General features: G+C 36.7%; 1 protein-coding gene across 5 annotated transcripts in view; it reads left to right on the top strand.

Annotated features, from left to right (window-relative positions):
- Positions 1-2,951: 2,951 nt before the first annotated feature.
- Positions 2,952-19,553, top strand: part of RGS12 (regulator of G protein signaling 12) — a 78,380-nt gene continuing 61,778 nt past the window's right edge. For all 5 annotated transcript variants that reach the window (XM_053941372.1, XM_053941370.1, XM_053941371.1 and 2 more), the window contains exons 1-2: positions 2,952-4,808; positions 18,247-18,366. In XM_053941372.1, coding sequence (XP_053797347.1) covers positions 2,952-4,808; positions 18,247-18,366 — 1,977 coding nt within the window. The remainder of the gene's footprint in view (positions 4,809-18,246; positions 18,367-19,553) is intronic.

Genomic DNA, 19,553 nt, shown 5'->3' with positions numbered 1-19,553 from the left:
AGGTTAGGATGACAAGTAGGTAAATTGACTTGTGAACAGAGTTAAAAGGAAAACCTCTCTTAGCAAACACAGAATTGTAATGTAAGACAACACTGGGGTTTTCCTCTTCCCTAACTACAGCCTAACTAGCCTCTTCCCTAACTAGAGCCTAACTACATTTTCACTGTGTATTTTTTATAGTGACATTTAGGATATTTTTTATAGATTAGAGAGATAGCTGTAAAACACCTGTTTTTCTTATCAGCCACTTCAACATTACAATATTGAATCTTAAGTTTTTTAGTAATGACTGTTTTTTATTATATTTTTAAAATGAGATTATTTATAATCTCATACTCTCTTGTTTCCTTTCCTCTTGCAAGCTAGTAGCACAGTTTTAGGTGCCAGATACTATTGGGCTTTATGGTAACCAGGTTAACAGCACAGATTCAGAGGGTACCCAGGGGTCACAGTAAGCTGTTCTCCAGACAGCTGAAAACAGAAATATTCACTATAATTAGAACATGTATATATTCATGCTCCTAGATAGAAGGTTTTTATTTACTGTTGGGCATTTGTTAGTTCTATTTTTTTTTTTTTGGAGAATTACGTATTGAAATATTTAATGATTATTCTCAAAAAGTACTAGACCTAATTAGAGATAGCTGAATGTACAGTGACCCCCTGATTCCCAAGTTTAGCTCCATCAGGAAAGGGTCAAACAACATTTAAGATATGAGACAGGATGCCGGTTCATGGGGCTTTCTTACAGCAATGTAGGAGTTAAGTTTGGTTAAATGTTTGCAAAGCATTTCTTTTGTTATCATTTCCATTTAAAGGTTAAGTGTGAAGTTTCATTACTTCTTAATGCCATGGTGTTTTTTTTTTTTTTGTCTTAAATTATAGGAAAAGTATCGTTAATGAAGCTGGATAATTGCTATCTTAAAACAATTTGCTAAAACCATACTACACTGAATAGTCACAACTGCATCGTGGAGACATAAAAATCTGATGTCCCTTTATAAAAAAAAACCCAAACAAACAACCCAAAGAAACTAAACTCCAAGAAGTAAAGCCAATTGGATGTCTTCTGGCATCTTGAAATCTGTCCTGTTTTGGGTTTGGAAGGGTCCTGTGGGAATTACATCCTTCAGTTGAGTATCTAGCAGAATATTTGAGAAACAGCAATGGTTTCTTAAATTTGGTCATCAAGGAGCTCGTATGTAGATAAGTAATTAAGATTATAATCCTAAATGGTATTTTAGTTTTGGTTTGGCTTTTAATTGGTAAAACTTTTGAAGTAATTGCCTTGTTTTTTCTAAGCCAGGCAGAAATGCTTTCTAAGCCAGGCAGAAAGTAGTGTGCTGTGGATTTAATCACAGTCTCTGTGTGTTTTTTGTTATTTCTGTAGCTGAGAGCAATGTCCGTAGGATTTCTTGGTCATTTTCTGTCCATGCAAGTAGTGGGTGGGACACCACTAATTTAGCACTTTAGATATGATAAAGAAATGTGTTATCTCTGTATGTATGTATATTTATATCCTTATGTGAATGCATTTATCTAAAATGTTGCCTGCATTTTGCCCACATATGCAAGATACTTGCTTTCCAAGTACCTTATACACTTTAACTATGTTACAATGCGACTGAGTTAAGAATAAGCCTGTGGACGACCTCAGAATAATTATTGTCACATTAGTTCTCACTTGCTCAGATGGAGTTTATTGCAGTTTTATATAGCTGTAGCCCCATGGGTTTTTCTGTCAGTCATCCTCCAGACCTATGGAAGTGAGGGTTCATATAGTGCAACAAGGGGATAGTTTCAAAAGTTGAACAAGTTGTAATTTGTTTTATTTATATTAGTCATTTTAATGCATTTTAACCTGCTTAGTGGGGGAAACCTCTCTAAAGTGATGGAATTTGCCCAAGTATATTTAGAACATGACATCCAGACTTCAGTGCTGACACCAAAATGTAGTGACATATTCTACTTCTTGCTGTTCATACAAAGCTGTTATATGTTAATTGTAAAGTCATGTCTAGATTAATACTGGCAGAGTGTGTCTTTTTCACTCCTCTTTTTTTTTTTTGAATGTTTAAGCTAAACTGAAACACATGGATGTTGGAATGATGGTCTGAAATGGATTTTGACAGTATTTGCTATCTGACAAATTGTTTTGAGTAGATTAATTGATGAGTGTAACAGTAAATCTGATCTTGGATCCCTTTGGTCTGATACATGACTGAATGCCCACTTTTCATTGCATATGTAAGTGAAATGTATGTAAGGAAGTTGAAGTGAGATACTTATTTTAAGCTGCCTTTACAGTCAGTGGAGAGATACAGGCAACTCTAGGGGTCATTAATCTCTTTTATATGATACATGTGGTACCTGTTTCTGTACACTGAGTGTAAAGGGGATGAGGTACAGCTGAGTAGCTGAGCATGAGCTCTCATTTTTGTTTTGCTGGGAAAGGATGTATGAGCTTAAATAAGGATTTTCTCTATGCAGTGATAGTATAATGGTGCAGTAAGGCAGAAGGTAACTGAATAGTAGGCAATGTGGGAGAGTTGGGGAAGACATAACATGCTTAGTTTAAAAAACACTGACTGTACATCAAAAGACTTGGATCCTGTTCTTTGCCATTCTGTCATGTTATCATTTTGGACAGCGACTTTATTTACATTTGCAACTCCTTTTTTATCACTAAAATTATCACTGTGGTACCTGTTCTTTTCAAACTGTTCTGAGTGTTTCGTTAATTCTCTGGCAATAGTTTTTGGTAGAGTTCACTAGCAATTCTTTCTCAACAGTAAAAGGAATACTGGGTGCTAAAAAACCTGAAATATGATGAGGATTAAAATGTCCTTTCTTTCTTTTTTTAGATCTTCATCAGATGGGGCGATACTCTTGAAACATGACAAAAAGCTGGACTAAATAAAAGTTTTCCTATTTTAGGAAAAAAATCCAAAATGTACAGACCAGGAGAAACGGTTAAACGTCGACTCAACACGCATGCTCCTCCACGGATAAGAAGTGTGGAAGTCGCTCGAGGAAGAGCAGGTTATGGGTTTACCCTTTCTGGACAAGCTCCTTGTGTTCTTAGTTGTGTGATGAAAGGAAGCCCTGCAGATTATGTTGGACTTAAAGCAGGAGATCAGATATTTGCAGTTAATGAAATCAATGTGAAAAAAGCCTCGCACGAAGATGTAGTGAAACTTATAGGGAAATGTTCTGGAGTCCTGCACATGGTCATTGCTGAAGGGATTAGTCATATGGATTCATGTTCAAGCGATGAAGAAGTTGGTTTTTATGATGGGAAAGGGTGGCTGAAACCCAAACCTGACTCTAAAGCTCTGGGTATAAACAGAGCAGAGAAAGTTGTTGAAGAAATGCAGTCCGGTGGCATTTTCAACATGATCTTTGAGAATCCTGCTCTTTGTGCTGGTAACTCAGATAATTCTGCACCAAAACAAAGATCATTTTCAGTTTCTGCTGCTATGAAATTTGAAACTGGCAATGAAAGTGTAAGCAATCCAAACCTACTGTCAAAGGAAGAAATAGCCAAAGTTCTGAATGATGATTCAGTTTTTAGAACTGGACTGGATAGTGCAGAAGACTTTGGGTTAGATGCAAGCATTTTGAATGTTGCCATGATTGTAGGTTACTTAGGCTCCATCGAACTTCCTTCAACAACTGCAAATTTGGAAACTGAGAGTTTGCAGGCCATTCGTGGCTGCATGAGACGTCTGCGGGCAGAGCAAAAAATCCATTCCCTGGTGATGATGAAGATAATGCATGACTGTATTCAGCTCTGTAGTGACAAATCAGGTGTTGTGGCAGAATATCCTGCAGAGAAACTGGCATTCAGTGCTGTTTGCCCAGATGATAGAAGATTCTTTGGACTAGTTACAATGCAGACAAATGATGATGCAAGCTTGGCTCAGGAAGATGAAGGGGTCCTGAGGACATCTTGCCATGTTTTTATGGTGGATCCTGAATTATTTCATCATAAAATTCACCAGGGTATAGCGAGACGTTTTGGACTGGAATGTACAGCAGATCCAGATACAAATGGCTGTCTGGAGTTTCCAACATCATCTCTACCTGTCCTGCAGTTTATTTCTGTCCTGTATAGGGATATGGGGGAACTGATTGAGGGAATGCGTGCGAGGGCTTTCCTCGATGGCGATGCAGATGCTCATCAGAATAATAGTACTAGCAGTAACAGTGACAGTGGAATTGGAAATTTCAACCAAGAAGAAAAGAATAATAGAGTTCTGGTGGTTGATTTAGGGACCAATCCAAGTAAACACATTCCTAGCAGTATATGGGAAAATCCGGTAGGAAGGGGACAAAATCAGCCTGCTTCCCATTGGAATGGCTTCTGTCATGAGCAAGAGGGAAACATCCCTTTAGAAGTAATTCAGAATGATAAGTCACAAAATGTAAGCAAACACTTGAGCCCTTCTGCTCGTATTGAAGTTCCATTGGTTTCCTCCCGAAATTCAGTACCCCCATCCAAGAAAAACACTGCAGGCCTGGGCAATCAGAGGTGGCTGCCTGTGCACGTTCTACAGGAGTGGCAGCATGGAAATGCCAGCGACCAGGAGTCGTACACCGACTCCACGGACGGCTGGTCCAGTGTGAACTGTGGGACCCTTCCCCCACCAATGAGTAAGATTCCAGCTGACAGATACAGAGTGGATGGCAGCTTTGGTCAGCCACAGCTAAAATCTCACAAAAGTGAGTGGTCCAAGAAGATGTTCTGCATTCAGAACAAATTTGGCCCTCCGCACAGTATCAGGAAATCTAAAGAAGATAAAAAGGTAAGAACATGCTAGGGTTGGTTCTTAACAGTATCAAAAACCCTCACACCCAAACCCATCTGCCTATGGTACTTTTACACAGTAATATTTGCATATTAAAATTTAAAGGTGTATTATATAATTTACAAAATTTCAGATGAAGAAAATAATACATTCTGCTCTCGTCTGCAGAGGCGTTTCATATTCCTCTTTAATTGAGTGCAGCTCTGGAATTGTACTTCTGCTGGAAGTGTTGTCTGTCAGGGCTTTCTCACTTTTCTTCTTGTCTCTTCATTGTTTCCAAATGTTTAAGTGGCACTGAAATGAAAAGGAGGCATGACATTTTAGCAACTTCAGTTTCTTCTGACCTTCAGCTGCAAAAGAATGGAAACAGTCTGCATCTTTAGTCTGGATCCTTTTTGTAGAAGGCTGGCTTGCAAATGCTATTATTTTAATGGCATCTATTTTTATAGAAACATAGTCTAATCATCAGTCAAAAACCTTGATTATACACTTTTAAGTGAATAAGACTGTTTTATTACAAACTTCACTCCAGCAAACCTGTCAATACTAGCAGCATTAAAAACACAAGAAACTGGTAGTGGTAGGCCACAAAGCTAACATACTGCCAGCAAGCCTGTAATTCAAATTTTATTCCAAATTACTGTTTCTTCTTGTTTTGTCTACTATTAGACAAAACGAGGAAACTTAAAAAACAAAAAAAGGTGTGGGAAGAGTATTCAGGATGATTACATACCCTTTGTGACACACACTTTTGCTGTTGAGGGAACTAATCTCAGGGGAGTCTGTTGTTGATAACTGGAATTCTAGTAAAGTGGAGGCCATTGTTCTGATACTGAAAGGATCAGTAGCAGTTTTGTATCTGAAATGTTTGCTGACTCCAGGGAAAGACAGAATCTTATACTCCAAATTAGCCTTCAGGAAGCTTTGTCATTCCATGCTTATATTAGTGTTCACCTTAACAATACACTAGTGTATAATTATTATATATTCTAGTTTGTTTGTTTTTATTTTCAGCACAAAAAGCATAAAAAATACTGTATGTGAAAGTTTTGTGTATTACTTGTATGATTGTTTCAGATGTTCATCATGCTATCCAAATCTGTTTTGAAAAAAATGTATTTTTTTCTCACCTGATAAAAAATACACAACCACTGATCAAGTGGATGACAGTAGAGGTTAATTAGTTGTTTCATACTGTTAGAAACAAAACCTTTTTAGGGATTAGGTTGCAGAACTTCAGAATGTTTTGGGTTTGGTACAGAAAGAGAAAATATTTTTTATTTCTTTTCCTGCACTGTGGAGCAAGCAACTTTTGTGTACCTTTTATTGCATGCCTTTTGTGCTGAAAATAAAAAGAAATAAACTAGTGTGTATAATAGTTATACACTAGTGTATTGTTAAAGTGAACACTGCTACGGGCAGCAATGTTTTCCAGACCCACAATAAAATTAAATTTCAAGTGTTCTTAAATACAAGGTGATTCAGACTTTCAAAAGCCAAACAGAAACACTAAATTTGTAAACATTGCCCACCCAAACCACTTAACACTATCTGCTGCCCTGAAGTCTTTGCTGATGGACCAAGGAAAAGGACTTTTTATATGCAGCACCTGGTGCAGGTGCATGGAGGATGTTGGTCCCAAGTGCTGCATTGGAGGCTGCTGAAATTCCTTTGGGGTCTGTGTAATAAGTTTGTGTCTGCAGTGTTGTCCATGACAGTAATATGGATTAGATATTTTTCAGAAACACTTATTTCATGGAAGTCAAGATTATACTAACTAAAATCTCATTGAAAATTTTACACTTCGAGATCAAAGATGCTCTACTTGTGGCTAAAGAGTAATAATATTTCACCTACTGTATCACTCAGATCAGCATAAACCAACACTTAAGTATCTAAATCTTCCCTTTTAAGTCTGTCTGATAATAAAATAGGCATTCTGTTTTTTGATTATTGACAAATTTGTTTGCATGACACATTTAAAATGTTCCTACATTGCTTTAGCATTTAAGCTCTTCATTAAGGCTACAGACCCTCTTTTGCATTTTAATTTCTTTTTTCAGTATTATTGAAGGCTATTGCAACTGATGAGAAAAGCTCAAAAAGATTATTTGGAGTAATTCACAGAGATGAAGTTGTACAATGTTCTCATCTTAAATCTTTCATGTAAATAATCAAGGGATGTTATTAGTGATGATCATACCTCTGTATTTCAGGTGCTGCAGAAATAGGGAAAAATCTGTATTTGCGTCTTAGAGCCCTAGTTCATTTCAATAAGAGAGAAATTCAGACTTTATTATTTTGTGTGAAGGGATGAGGTAAAACTGCCCGTTCCAAACCATTATTCAGGTGGGTTAGCTCCTGTGTTCTAGAAAATTACGTGTTCTCAGCTTCCTGTGACCTTTTTAAGTGGTGAGGACTTATTTTACACAGCTTGCTCAGACTCATTCCAATCACAGAATAAAGTGTATAAAGTGGCCACATAGGGTTTGCATTCATATTTTTACAACCTGGTTGCTGAGTCTAAGTCTTCTTTTGGCAGAAGAGTACTTAAATTGCTCTTGTCTTTTACATCAGTACCAAAGGTAAAATATCCTATGAGTGGGAATGTAGAAGCCACTAGAGGGAGAAAAGGTCACCAAAGCTAGAGATTCTTGTGATGGACTCTGTAGTTCCATATGAAACACTGTCTTCCTTGGAATTTTCATCACACATGAGTTCCTGGCTGCAATTGTGCTCTAGCAGAGCTGCTGTGCAGATAAACAGTGATGATCACAGCATGTAATTCTGAAAAATGTGCTGTACTGTGCAATGCTAGTGGGGGGTAAGATGGGCATAAACTGCTTCCAGATTTTATAGCTGCACTTACAAAACATTTGTGACTTGTACAGCACGCAAGAGCAGATGTGAGAAAGTGTAAGGGAACACTTAAATCTAAGTGAACACTTGATCTATTTAAAATTGCACTTTCAGGATGGAGCCGGGCAAGTGCTTCTTGTGAGTAGGAATAGATATGGCATTTCAGACCTCCAGTTATAAGCAAGTAATCATATTTTTTGAGCTTTGTTTTCCCTTTAGTGTTGTTTTTTTCAGCTCACAGACTAGAATTGTGATTAATTTTGTGATAATTGGCAAACCCACTTTTAAAATATTAATTTACTTTATGCTACTATAAGGCATTTAAAAATTAAATATAAGTGTGAATCATAGAAAATAGTTCAAAATGCCTAATTTTGTTGTTAGTGGGTAGCATGAGGTTTCTTGTTTTCTTTAAAATGTTGTAATTATGAATTATCTCCAAATTACTGATACACATACTTTCATGATTGCTATATATTTCATTCTTTTCTAAAACCTTTTAAAAAGGTTTCAGTGCATGGCAAGAGGAGAACTAAACCAGGAAGATTTTGATTCTAGTCCACCTCTTTTGACTGAGACCTACCAGAAGATATCTCTGGCCCTGTGCACCCCTCACATTGTTCCCTGTACTGAACTTCGCATTTCTGGTGTTTCTTAGAAGTGTCACGTGAACAGATTTCTATTGAAGAAAGGAGGCAATGAGAATTTCTGTTCAAGAAATGAGACAATCTATATTCTAATGAGAATTTTTTGGTGGCATCCATGTCTTCTGTAGGTCTTAGATGAAAACAAGCAGGGAGAAGCCTAATGATATTGCTGAAGTTTACTGAAAAGGCAAATTGTGGAAGGCAAGGTATCTTTTAATGTGAGAACAACTGAGGAAGATCTCTGGTGACAGTGAGCTTCTAAATTGCTCTGAGATTGATGCTGGGTAGGGGTCGGGTATGCTCTTGTGAGGTTTGTGAGACCCACGTGAGGAGCCTGGTTGTGGTTTCAGTGGGAATGGAATAATTCCTGCTTTTTTGTTTGTAATTCCAGTTGCACTGCCCTGCCTTTGCTGTTGAATTGCTCTTTCCACCTTCTTTAGCATCCCACTAAGTTCCAGTCACTTACCTACTCGCTCCTGTGCATGAGTTTTGGGTGACGCAAATGAAAAGCACCATAAGCAATATGAAAACATCAGGGGATGTTAGAATTGGCAAGGGACTTGAGAAATTGCTGAACAGGGAAGCATTCCTTTCCCTCTAGATTAAATTAATATAAATACATTTGATTTTGTTCAACCCTCACTCTCTGTTTTCAGGCTAGTGCCTGGCCAAAAATATGTCTACTCATTACTGTTTTAAATTAAGTTTTACTGGGAAAATACTCCATTTTCCACTGGAAAGCTTCATAACAGTCAGTTTAGTCTTTGAATTCTCTCTCCATAAGGGCAGAATCCATTCTCTTTTTTTAAAAAAAGTTCTGTTTTAATAGTGTGGCAGTGAGCATAACATTGAAGATCAAAAGAGGTTTTACAACCTGAGCCTGATAACTGGCATTTGGGTCCTAGGTTTATTCCTAGTGAATATGACAAAACTGTTGAAATGTAATTAAAAAAACTTTTAAAAAATTTGGGTATTGGTTTTTAGAAATCCTTTACTGTTTCACACTTACTATATTTCTGTCTTGATCACATTATTGTTTGTGCTGATGAAAAGTGTGAATTTGTAGTTGGATCCTATTTGTAGATCTAAGAAGACAAAATAGAAAATCTTATTTCATGAAACAATAGTATTGCAAATGTATATATTTTTTTAAACAATAAAATAAATCAAGTGCTTGGTGACCTTCATAATTCCAGCTCCTGAAAATATTGTAAAAATGTAGAAGAGAGACGATAGGCAAGCAGTACTATGGGCTTCACTAAGGCATCTTTCCCTGCTAATCTAGTTCCTGTGAAACTATTTTGATTTCTCTGTTTTGTTCAGAAGTTTAACTGCAACTACTTTAGAGCTGTCTTTGTTTCCAAAGCAAGTGTTACTGAAAAAGATATGCTGTCCATGTTAAAAATGATTTTTTTTTTTTCTGTGGTGAAAATCTGTAATTTGCTTCAGATCCAAGAATTGCAGCTTTTTACTGTTGGTAACTGGATGGTGAACTAACTGCAAAGCAGATATTTTACATGCAGGGACAATGTTGGCAAAGCTTTGTGGTTCCCATATTTGTTTTTTTTGTTGTATAATTACATGTATTTTTCTCTTTCCTTTAGAATTCTGTTTGCTCACTAGCTTAAATTGTTCCACCAACAGCTGTTTTTAAAGCAGAATTAATGGCAGCTGGATTGCTATTCTTATGCAGTACAATTTAATGTTAACTTTTGGATTTATAGGCTTTGATCTGATTTGAGATCTACCTATATACCTTAAAGAGAACTCAAGAAAAATCCCAAACACCAAGCTAGATCTGAGAATGTGCTAATGTGAATTAATCTGCAAAGAGGCATCTATAGGAAATAGGTCCTCTGATTTTTGCTTAGAGAAAATGAAAAGCAATTAAATATTTAGTAATTCCATGCAGCCTTTTCATATGAATTGTAATCTTCTAAATTTATTTTAAAAATGGTTCTAGGATCTTCAAAGTGTATAAAAAGCCCAAATAATGCTGGCTATGTTTCTTTGAAAAAGAAATTAGATAAAATCTGGACAGTAAATGTAGAGTGATGCTGACTTTTGTGAAATGTCCTAATTTCAAGTTTATGTACTAGAAAGAAAATGGCATGGAAAAAAATACTTAGCACAGAATGAATTGAAATAATGAAAAATGGCTTAATATTTATATTTTAAACATAAAAGCTTTGAGATGGGAGATTATAAAGTTATTGTCTGTACTAAGACAGATCTGAATTCCTTGCAGCTGAGAAGATTCAGAGGAGAAAAGGACTTGTAAAATACCAGTTTTTCACTGGACAAGAAATAGGGCCATGTAGAAAAAAGATCTTTAATTAACAAAAATAAATATGGAATTGCTAAAACTTATGTGAACTTGCACTTTTGTCATTCCTGATATCACTTGACTTACATATTCTGCAGTTTATTTAGTGTGGAAAGAAAACACCACATAATTGTACTTTCTGTATGATTCCATTTCATACCTGCTAATATTTGTCCTGACAAATACGAACAATCTTTCTCTCTACTTTCTCTTAGTGATGTTATTTTTGTTTTAAACCTCAATCATCAATCACTTACTTTCCAATCAGAAGTCAGCTTAGTCTTACATTTTCCAAAAGTTTTTTCATAGCTGTAATATAATTGGTTGGTGTAATTTTATTTTTGAGATGGGTTCCCAGAGTTATAAGCAGTTTTAAAAATGTGTAGACAGACAATGTATTCATAAGGCTTATTTCTTGGGTTTTCTTCCTTTTATGATGATTTCTGGTCAGAGTTTTGATTGTTACTGATTATTTGTCTATACTGAATTAATGTTCCCAGCTAATGCCTGCCTGATGTTCAAGATGATTTGAAACTAGTTGTTATGTCCTTTTTTGTATTTTTCTGCACATTTTTCCCTGGCGTAGTAAGGTCTTTCTGTGCCTCTGCAATTTCCAATTTCCAGACTTCCAACTTATAGAAGATACTTTTATCTAGTTATACGGAGAAAATGATCTTACTTTTTCATATGCATAAATAACATCAACATTTGTGAGTTTGTTTTGGTTTATTTTTGCTTTTATGCCTAATATCCTTAGTACAGGAGACAAGCATTAAATTTCATTTACTTGGATGGTCATGTCAGGAAAGTCTCTTTTCTGTGTCTTCCTCGAGTCCCTATAGATCTTATATGAAATTTTGCAACATTCTTTGTTGTATCATGGACCAAACTGGCATTTTAAATGCCATTGTAATGGTTAGAAGGGAGTGGAATGTGTCATTATCATCTGATCAGTAAAAAAGTATTCTTAAAAGTCATGAAATCTGTTGATCAGCACTGGTGAATATAGCATTTGAATTCTTTGTCATCCTGGTGTACCTCAACCAAAAAAAAGAAAAAAAAATACGGGAATTGCAGTGTAATTAAAGCCTGCAGAAAAGCTGACACTAAAGTTTGAATGATGATAGACTTTTTTTTAATTAACCCTCTGTCATCCAGCTGGTTTTTGTGAGGTGCTGTCCCTCCATGATGATGACACAGGTGCAGGGCAGGCTGGAGGTGTCCCTTCGTTCTGGTTTTGTCCGCAGCACCTGGACCCTGTGCTCTGTCAGCACAGGCACCTGTGCCCAGCCCTTGCTGCTTCCAGGACAGCCGGGGAGGGGAGCGCAGCCAGCTCTGTTCCCAGCTCCCCCAGATCCCTTTATCTCTTTCAGAACACAAGAAATCCTTACCCAACATATCCCATATTCCAGTCTCTCCTGTTCTCAGGCCCCACAGACCCTCCTTTTACAGGAACTGTGAGTTTCAGTGTCAGTTTTGGGTGGGGGGCACATGGTGCAGGCAGGTGGGATGAGGGGCAAAGGGGGGTCAGGCAGGGCAGTGGATACTGAGGGTGGGAGTGGGCAAGAGAGGAACACAAAACCACACAGTCCAGATCAGGATTTGGGACTAATATTGATGGTAGAATAATATTTGCATCAGTTACTTTTTTTTTTTTTGTTTTTGTTTTTTCTGTGATCCTTTCACTATTTTTTGATTCTGTGTGCTTCGTTGGCATTACTGTGGCATCCCGGTTTCCCATCCCTTTTCAGAAAGGTCTAAATCAGGAACTTACTTTCTGAAGTCTTAAACCTGCATTCTTTTTAAAGATGAACTGCCAATCCAGCCTGACCCTTCTGCTGAGGGGCTCAACAGCCAGGATTAAATTCGGTAAATTTTGAATATCCACAGAAGTTTCAAATTACATGGTCAGTGTATCTGGGTTCCAATCTGTTATGCACTTCACCACACAAAGTCACAGAATCAAATCTAAAAACAGTGGGAGTTTTTAAAAAGCTTCGAGAGCTGGAAATAGGACAAATTAAAATTTGGTGATTTTATAGATAGTATGATTAAGTTCTGTGACACACGGAACGTACCAAATTCTGTCGAGCTCCTTAAGTAGTTGAGCTCCTTAAACTGAGGCAAACAGTTCTGTGTGACCATTCTAGCATGTGCATGGTCCTTTTGTATTCTCTGAAATGGCCAGGACACAGGATAGTGTACTTGTTCCACCTGAACAGGAGGAAAAACATTTTCTATGAAAATCAGTGCACACTGGTAATGATGTTTTTGTCTTAGAGCTCTTAGAACTTTGTTCATCACATTTCATTGCTTTCTTATGCTTTTTTTAAGCAAACATTTAAACTTTTAAAACTATTTCACTCAAATCTTGTGAGATTAACTTTTGTTGTGAAACAGTTTTGAAAGCATAGTTCTAGAAATATAGATCATCAGGCTTGTTAGTGCTTTTTAAACATTTTTGATTAGCTTCTCTTCTTATATTTTACCTTTCCTTCTTGCTGCTCTTCCACAGACCAGGCAAAACCTCTGTCCCATCAGATTTAGTCCCTTTAGTTTCCTCTCAAGATCACAAACTATAATGTGTTTTCCATGAAAAGTTGTAAATTTGCTGGAAGCTGGCCTAAAGCCTCACAGTTTTTCTTTCTCCTTTTCTCCCCTTTCTGGATTCCTGCTGCCAGCTCACTGTATTTTTTTGTTGTCAGGGATGCCAGAACTCCTAACAAAAATTTCCCCTTTCCCTGAGTCTCTTGTGCTCTGATAGTTGCCTGTCTCCTTCCTTGCTAACCCCTTCCTGCACCTTCAGCTGTAGAACTGGTACCAGAGGAGAGGAAATCTATTAGTGATATCCAGGCAATAACTGCAGAGAGGCACAAAGACTATTTAGCACAAAATGGAAATTTCAGGTTGTTGCATATGGTAATTTGTTACAAAGTTATAATACTGGATAAGTGCATTTGCTGCAATATGAAGGAGCACAGTACAGCTCGTGCTATAGCTGGGAATTCCTTTAAGCTAACTGAAGATGTTTTCTGAAGGTGTTTGGTTTCATTGTGTTCTGAATAATTGATCAGGTTTCATCGACTTTCTTCTGTGCACTCAGGCTCCAGGTTACAGTCACATATTGGCTGTCATAGTTTCACATTGCGTTTCTTTGGTAGTTCCAGCTTAAAAGAGTTCCTGTGGTGCTCAGGCCAGAGTTGGCAGTGAGTATCATGAGTTGTGCTGGCATGAGTGTCTGTGGATCTGCCTTAGAAACAGGATTATTTCATTTTATAAACTCTAGTTTACTGTTAGTGGAGATGAGGGCATAGCCTGCTGCAATTTGTGAGCTTGCAGGAGTGGTCAGAAGTACATGCAAAACCCTTAACCTACCACAGCTGCCAAAAATCTTATATGGAACTCCTGCCTAACTTGTTTATCAGTTAAAAATACTTTTAACAGCCCATCCTTTTTTGTTCTATCTTTAAATAATTAGAGTTGTGCAAATCATCCTACATTGGAACCTTTTTGTTCTTTCTGTCTGTTTGCAGTCTCAGATGAATCACATCCTTCTTCACTCCCTCTGCCTTGCTAATGCATGAAGTACAATGTTTTCTGCTTTTTCATTTGTACTTTTCTTGTACACCATTCTTGTTCTCAGACAGAAACCATTCTCACTTGGACACGTTTGAGCTGCTATATCAGTCCTCCCCTGGTGACCTGTTTTACCAGTGCTCTCCTTGTCATATTTGCACTTGCCATTTCCTGTCTGCCTAAAAAAAAGGGTAATCTAGTAATTTATTATAAAAAAAATAAAGGACTCAGACCCCATTCCTTGTCCTATGTCTTATGATTATGCATTTAACTGGTATTTCAAGACATTCTAATTTTTACATTTTTTAAGAGTAAAAAAGGAATGGATTTTTTTAGAGCATCAGTACTTTAATTCCTTTAATCCTTTGTTGTTTTTCCTCTCCATCTGCTAAATCATAACAGGATAAAGGCTTATAGATATGTTCTTTTATACTTTTACCATGATAGATAGTAGTAGCAGGGTGGCAAGTATCTGCATTACAAATAGGAGAGGATGTATTGCTGTAGCACATGCTTTTCACTGATCATTTTGTTTTCACAAATTTTGTGCTTTTTGGTTGGCTTCTGGATTCCTAAAATTTCTAAGGTGAAGGCACTTAGTAAAATGTCAGATGGACTTTAGTTTCTAATTCTGTTCTCTGATAAAATTTCTTAGATTTTCTTGACTATTTATATATTTTTAAAGTTTTGTAGATTTAGCAACACTGTTTTTGGAAGAGAATCTTTAAGGTAGGATAATAAACAGTTCTAGGGCTTATAGGCAATCTGTATTTAAAAAAAAAAACAAAAAAACCAAACAACCCTACAGCCTAATGTTCATGCAGCAAATGTCAATGTTTTAGCTTGGTAGCTAACAGAGAATGTAACAGCATATTTTTCATAGAGTGGTTTGGGGTTTTTTTGGGCAAGGACACCTTTCACTGGACCAGGTTGCTCCAAGCTGGGCATTTTTTTGGTCATACATTTATTGTTCTGAAATGTTTGTGGATAATTTAGTGGTTTTTAATATCTGCTTAATAGTGTAATAAAGGCCTTTAGAAGTACAATGATTTCTTTATGTCTAACAGACTGCAGAAATGACATTAATATCAGTCATTGCACTAACAATCTCTCTGTGCTCAAATACTGTGGATTTCTTTAGCCATGCTGATCAGTACATTCTGGTTTCAATGGCTGTTTTCTGTTCAAGCCATGGATGCTTTTATTTCCAGCTCTTCAGAGTCCCATGAAAAACATTTGCCAAAATGGTGCTGTTTGCTTAAGATACGTGATTCTTTCCTTATCTGTGTGCATGTGTATATGCACAGCCATTTTTAAAATTGAACTGGAAAAGGAGCTCTGCCTTCGTAGTCTGAATGTCTGGAATAGAGTCAAGAAAAGATGAAAAGGGAGACTTCCCAGGAAATTAAATACTTGTGAATTGCAGTCTTTTTGGGTTTTTTAGTAATGCTCTCCTTAATTTCCTAGATGATTAAGTTGATTTTTCAGAGCAAGGAAGAGATTTTTGTCAGTTGAAATTATTTTCTTAATTGCAGTTGTTATCCGGATGGGTTGAGGAAATGGTTAGTTCAGTGCATTTTTGTATTTTGTAATCATTGCTTAAGCATTGTTTTATTCCCAGGGTCTTTTGTTTCTTAACATGTTCTTATCTTTACTGTTCCATCAAGGAAGTAGTCAGTTTTGCATAACAATATAAAAAACCATAAATAAAAATTTTGATTGGATACTAATTTACTCTCTCTTTTCTAATACCACACAATTTACAAATTGTTTTTGTCAGCTCTCCCTCTTTGTTATACTTCTGACCACAAATAGGTAAGCAGCATTTATTTCCAAAATGGGCATCCGGTGATAATTAATCTTATCTAGAATCTGCTTCTCAGTGGAATCTAATTAGATTTGTCTTTAGGCAGTTGGTTCCTCTTCCTTCAATTTGTAATGTTACCGTTTAAAAAACTTTTTAAGTGCATGTTCTTAATCTCCCAGCATAATATATGGCAGTGTCTAATATTTAAATAAATACTGGACAATTTATGTTCTTTTTTGGGGATGAAATAGAATGAATAGTGAAAATGTATTTGTTATTATGAATAGATATGTCTGCTACTGATAGGTTTTTTTCATTTTTTTCCTTTCACCCTTTTATTTGCAATGAAAGATGAAGTTCTCTCAGGGCATCCATCTACTTTTAAGAAACACATCAAAGACCATTAAGCATCCATACCGTGTAACTATTTCATTAGTTTACTCCTCAGCAGTACCAGCCTGGATGAACAGATGATTTCAAAAGTTGCTCAAAAAGATGCTCAAAAAGACAGGAACTGTCCTCATTCCACTGGGTGTTGCTTGTCAACATTTACAGAGAGCAATTTTCCTCACTTCACATTTATTTGATCATTTAGCAAAGGTCACCTTAGCTTGTTTATACTGCACTTGTAAATGCTCTCTTAAAACCTTGGAAGCAAATATCGAGCTACTAGATTTCCAGGTTGCTGTGCTGTGGCACAACCTGCCCAATTTACTTCTCAGCCAATAAAAAAAAAACCAAAAAAAACCCACAAAAAAAACCAAAAACACCAAACCCTTAGTAAATAGAAAATTGGGAGGCAAAGAGATTTCATAGAAAAAAGATCACTTTTAATACTGAATGAAGTTGAACTCTCAAGCCTGTTGAGGGGATGAACCCTGCTGCATGCTTTACATCCAGATTTCTGTTTTGTCTTGACAATTCTTTGAGCTTGTAAACAGAATCTGTTGAAAGCACTGGTGATGGCCAGAGCCCAGTTGCTGTAGAACAGTGTTGTCTCCATGGGAATTAGCAATCAGGCAGACATCTCTGAGGCTGCACAATGCTCTGGCTGCTCTTCTCTGCTTTGTGTGAGTGGTTGTTGGCATGAGGCTATGAGGATGTGAAATTTGTGGTTGTTCTTTTGATTAACGTGACGTGTATAGACTTTCCAATGAGTGATCAAAGGGAGACCAAACTGTTTCAGAACTTGGAGCACAGAAACTTGCCTAAAGGAAGAAATGAACACAAATAGAAAATTTAATAAATATTACAAATCTGCCAAATGAGCAATTATAAAAGTATTAATAAATATATTTTTAAGCTTACTATAATGAAGAAAGATGCTGACATGAAACAGAGGGGAATTTGCTCTGATTTAAAGTCTTTTATTTTCTAAAGCAAAAAAGCATCAATAGACAGGGAGGAATTTTCCCACATTGAATGTTACAGTGAAAGGAATCCAAAATTTCAGGCAGATAATCACAAGATTTTGTAATGTAGTGAGTTTATGTACATCTGCTTAGCACCAGTCACCGACTGTGCCCAATTTTAGGTTCAAGCTTACACTTTGCCATTTGGAATAAACTTGATATGTATATGCTGAGTAGCTTAACAGACATCTGGTAACTTTTTAGGGAGAAAGAGTATGATTATGGGCACAAGAGAAACTAGATTTAATTACTGCAGCACCGATTCTAGTAATGGAACATCCAAGTGAGGGAGTTGCTTTCCTCAGAACAAAAGTTCCTGCAATTTTATACTGTGTGATTTCAGAGTTGGACTTTGCAGTAGCAAGGCTATAAAAAAAAAAAAGAGTAGTGAAAGTAAGATTTTTAAAAATGTGGAGAAACATTCCAAGAGAAGCTGGGTGAGATGATTTCTTGTATGGTAATTTCCTATAGAAAATGGAAATATTTTGTATTTAAATGGTTTCCAGTTAAAACAGGGAAGAACCAGGATCATCTTGCTTTTATTACTGACATGTATTGTATGTACATTTTAGCAACCTAACTGATCACTCATGTTAAGACAGTAAATTAATGCTGAATGTTTAAGATATTTGCCTTGAAAAGTCAACTTTAATGAATTTTAGTATGTGATTTTGCAGGGGCATGGCAAATGACCAGCTACTTTTGAAATTGTGGTCCTGACATTTCCTTAAAATTCAAATCTCGCTATGATCAGCAATGTACTAAAATTAAAGAAATTGATTAATATATATTTTCTGTGGTTTTTTAGGGTGCAAAATTTGGACATTCAGTGGGATTAAGTCAGGCTCCTCCTCCGCGTTCTTCTGCTCGAAGATCCTTTGGAAGATCGAAGCGATTTAGTATTACTCGCTCTCTGGATGACCTCGAGGTAATTAACTTTCACTCAAAATTTACAAGTGAGTCTTAGAGAACTTACATGCTGATAATTGCTGAAAGGAATTTAGTAATGTATTAGTATAGTAAAGGTGCTTACTATCATATAAAATTTTTGTGAGGGGAATACAGATTTCAGGTATCAGTCTGTCTTTTTCAGTATTTCTTTAATAGGTTACATTGGTGTCAGCAGTGGCCATTCTTTCTGTGGGGAATTCTGACTTTATTTTTCTGATCACAGTTGGTCCTGTGTAAATCCAAACAATACACTTTTGCTGATCAAAATGTTCAGAATATCTCAGAAATGAATGTATCATGATATATAGAAAAATCAAATGTTCATCATATTCTGGTTTTTGTTCAGCTGATGAATTTTGACAGCAGTTGACAAAAGGGAATTCCTAATCAACTTGGTGATTTGGGGTCCTTTTAAGTGTAATATTATGCCATTTTACATCTGGTTTAGCATCAGCTGATGTCTGGCTCTCAAAACCATATTGACTTTGGAGAAAACAAGGAATGAAAAGCCATCCTACTGTTCTACTGTAGGAATATGGCTCCATTGTATCTTCACTCCTAGTGTGCCTCCTCAGGAAACCTGACCTGCAGTGATGTGAAGGTGAATGGAGAAAATCTTCCCTTAGCCCTTTAGCATGCTTGTTTGGAGGAAGTCTGGTGACTGGGGAGAAGCAAAAATCTGTTTTGGCTCTTGGCACAAGAGCCAAGCAATGTACAGCGCACCACTCTGCAGCATGGGAGGGAATGTGGCACACTGAGCCCTCCAAATGAGAAGGAGGTGTTTAAAAAGCATTTGAGATGGGAGGAGGGAAGAAGGAGATTCTGAGTTTTCTGCTGTGGGAAAATGTAGGAAGAACAACATCTCACTGACTTGAACTAAAGGAGAAGGGAGCTCAGTGCAGTGGATGTTTAGGGAGCAGAATATATGGAGGAGCTTCTGGCATGCTTAGGGAATGCAGGTAGGAACTGCAATAACTTATTTCTCAGATGTTTTTCTATTTTTCTGTTTTTCATAGAAGTCTATGTTCTCTAAAGCTTTTAAGTGTCTTGCTTTTATTCTAGTTATAGAAAATACTTAATTTCTTTGCACTCAACTTTAATACAGTAACTGCATAACTTAAACACAACAAGAACTTCTAGATAAAGGGGTTTGGGAACCATCTA

The sequence above is a fragment of the Vidua chalybeata genome, chromosome 4 (assembly GCF_026979565.1).
Source record: "Vidua chalybeata isolate OUT-0048 chromosome 4, bVidCha1 merged haplotype, whole genome shotgun sequence".
Lineage (NCBI taxonomy): Eukaryota > Metazoa > Chordata > Aves > Passeriformes > Viduidae > Vidua > Vidua chalybeata.
The sequence above is the reverse complement of the archived record's forward strand: the minus strand, read 5'-3'. Positions and strand labels throughout refer to the sequence as shown.